The following is a 1887-nucleotide window of genomic DNA, read 5'->3' as shown; positions in this document are numbered from 1 at the left end:
ACAGACTATATGCTGTGTATGCAGCCGGCTATCTACTGAACCTGAACGCAAAACCCAGATTTTCTGGCAAGCAGTTCTGAAGGCAATGCCCCAAGTAGTTTAGTAGTGCTACCAAATGCTCAATCATAGCAGTGCATCATTGCATTCCATGACAGGCTGCCTGAACCGTTAGAGCTGGCTGGGGATCCGTGGAAGTGCATTGCATTCTACAGACCACCAGATCTTGGAGCAAACTTTTGCAGTAGCAAAATCATCCATTTCACTCACATGAGGCGAACCTTGCGGCTTACATGATGTGTTATCACGACCTCAAAATCTCTGCCAAAGAAGAGGAAGAAGAAGCTCCATTGCAGCTACCAGAGCTAGATCTAGAGCTACCTAGAGGAACACTCAGAAGAAGAAGAAGAAGAAGAAGAAGAAGAAGAAGAAGAAGAAGAAAAAGAAATTGCAGCCCTGATTCCTACAAGACAGCAGGTCCTAAAATTGCTGAGCTGCAGTAGAAAATGCGGCGGAATCCCCGTCCTACCCTCCACCAACCTCCCTATGTACAGCATCCACGCAGGGGTAGATCTGGCAGAACACAGCAGCTGGCATTTTGCTCTGCTGGTTCATCGATTTGCCTTTGCCAGGGGGCAAATTTTCCATCACGCCCTCCATGGCAGCCGAACGGGGAAGAAGGCTAGTAGTAGAGCGCGGCGTCGTCGTCGTCGGTGGCCTGGCAGCCGGGGTCGGAGAGTCCGAGGAGGAGGCGGCGGAAGTCGGCGACGGCGCAGGGGATGCGAAGCGCGCCAGGGTGGCCGTAGCCGTACTCCTGCGCGGCACGCCGAAGCAGGGCCTTGAACGCCGGCTGGCCCAGGAGCTCGGCCCGCACGGCGAAGCGCTCCACGGGGCCGCCCTCCTCGCCGACGCACAACGGCACGTGGCCCTCCGGCACCCGCGCGCCGCGGCCGAGCCTTCGCGCGCCGAAGAACGAGGAGGACGAAGATGAAGCCGTGGAGGAGGCCTTCGCCGCGGAGTCGGGCCGGAGCGGCTGGTACGCGGCGGCTGCGCAGGCGTCGGCCGCGGCCACGCGGGAGAGCCGTCTGAGCAGGCGCTTCATGCTGCCGTTGCTTCGGTTGACGCCGGAGACCTCGAGGCTTGGAAGCGGAGGCCGGGAGGCGACGGCGGTGGCTGGTTCTTGGCGAGGGACGACACTAGAGTTGAGAGGATACAAGGCGTTTGTACTGAGGCGGCCATGGTGGCTCGTTATATAGCTGGAGAGCTGCAAGTTGTGCGGCGTTGCACAGGTCCTCTTGCCATTATTTTTCTCGCTTGGCATTTACAAATTCTTTGCTCGGAAGGGAATGTGGCACTTATTCAGCCAGCCTGCTTCGGGTACACGGGGTCAGTTGCCTCCTTTCAAAATTCCGCCCCATTTCATACTCCCTCCGTCCTAAAATTCTTATTTTAAATTTGTCTAGACACGGATATATCTAATACTAAAATGTGACTTGATACATCCGTATTCAGACAAATCTAAGACAAAAATTTTAGCACGGAGGGAGTACTAAATCGACACAAACTTGGCGAATACGAATTTGTAACTGGTTACATTGGTTAAAGTTGACAAGAAAATGCGCCATGAATAACGCCTTGTTCAAACTTAAAATAACGACAAACAATTGTATTATATGTTTCAAACAGTTGTAGTATTATATTTTTCATATTTTGGTGGATTCATACCAGTTACCACGGTGCCCCCGACAACTAAACTTGCAACTTAATACTCCCTCCGTCATACTCTCTCCGTTCCTAAATATTTGTCTTTGTAGAGATTTCAAATGGATTACCAAATACGGATGTATATAGACATATTTTTCAGAGTGCAGATTCACTCATTTTGCTTCA

At 52.0% G+C, this 1887-nt stretch overlaps 1 protein-coding gene across 1 annotated transcript; it reads right to left on the bottom strand.

The window, feature by feature from the left end:
* Positions 1-223: 223 nt before the first annotated feature.
* LOC119327743 (auxin-responsive protein SAUR71-like) lies at positions 224-1225 on the bottom strand. Its single transcript, XM_037600841.1, has one exon. The coding sequence runs from the start codon at positions 1097-1099 to the stop codon at positions 680-682; it is 420 nt and encodes a 139-aa protein (XP_037456738.1). The 5' UTR covers positions 1100-1225; the 3' UTR covers positions 224-679.
* Positions 1226-1887: the final 662 nt, after the last annotated feature.

Source organism: Triticum dicoccoides, chromosome 7A (genome assembly GCF_002162155.2).
Source record: "Triticum dicoccoides isolate Atlit2015 ecotype Zavitan chromosome 7A, WEW_v2.0, whole genome shotgun sequence".
NCBI classification, from domain to species: domain Eukaryota; kingdom Viridiplantae; phylum Streptophyta; class Magnoliopsida; order Poales; family Poaceae; genus Triticum; species Triticum dicoccoides.
The sequence above is the reverse complement of the archived record's forward strand: the minus strand, read 5'-3'. Positions and strand labels throughout refer to the sequence as shown.

Bases quoted from the DNA above. Each gene is read 5' to 3' on its own strand.
- LOC119327743 (XM_037600841.1), bottom strand. From the start codon at position 1,099: ATGAAGCGCCTGCTCAGACGGCTCTCCCGCGTGGCCGCGGCCGACGCC.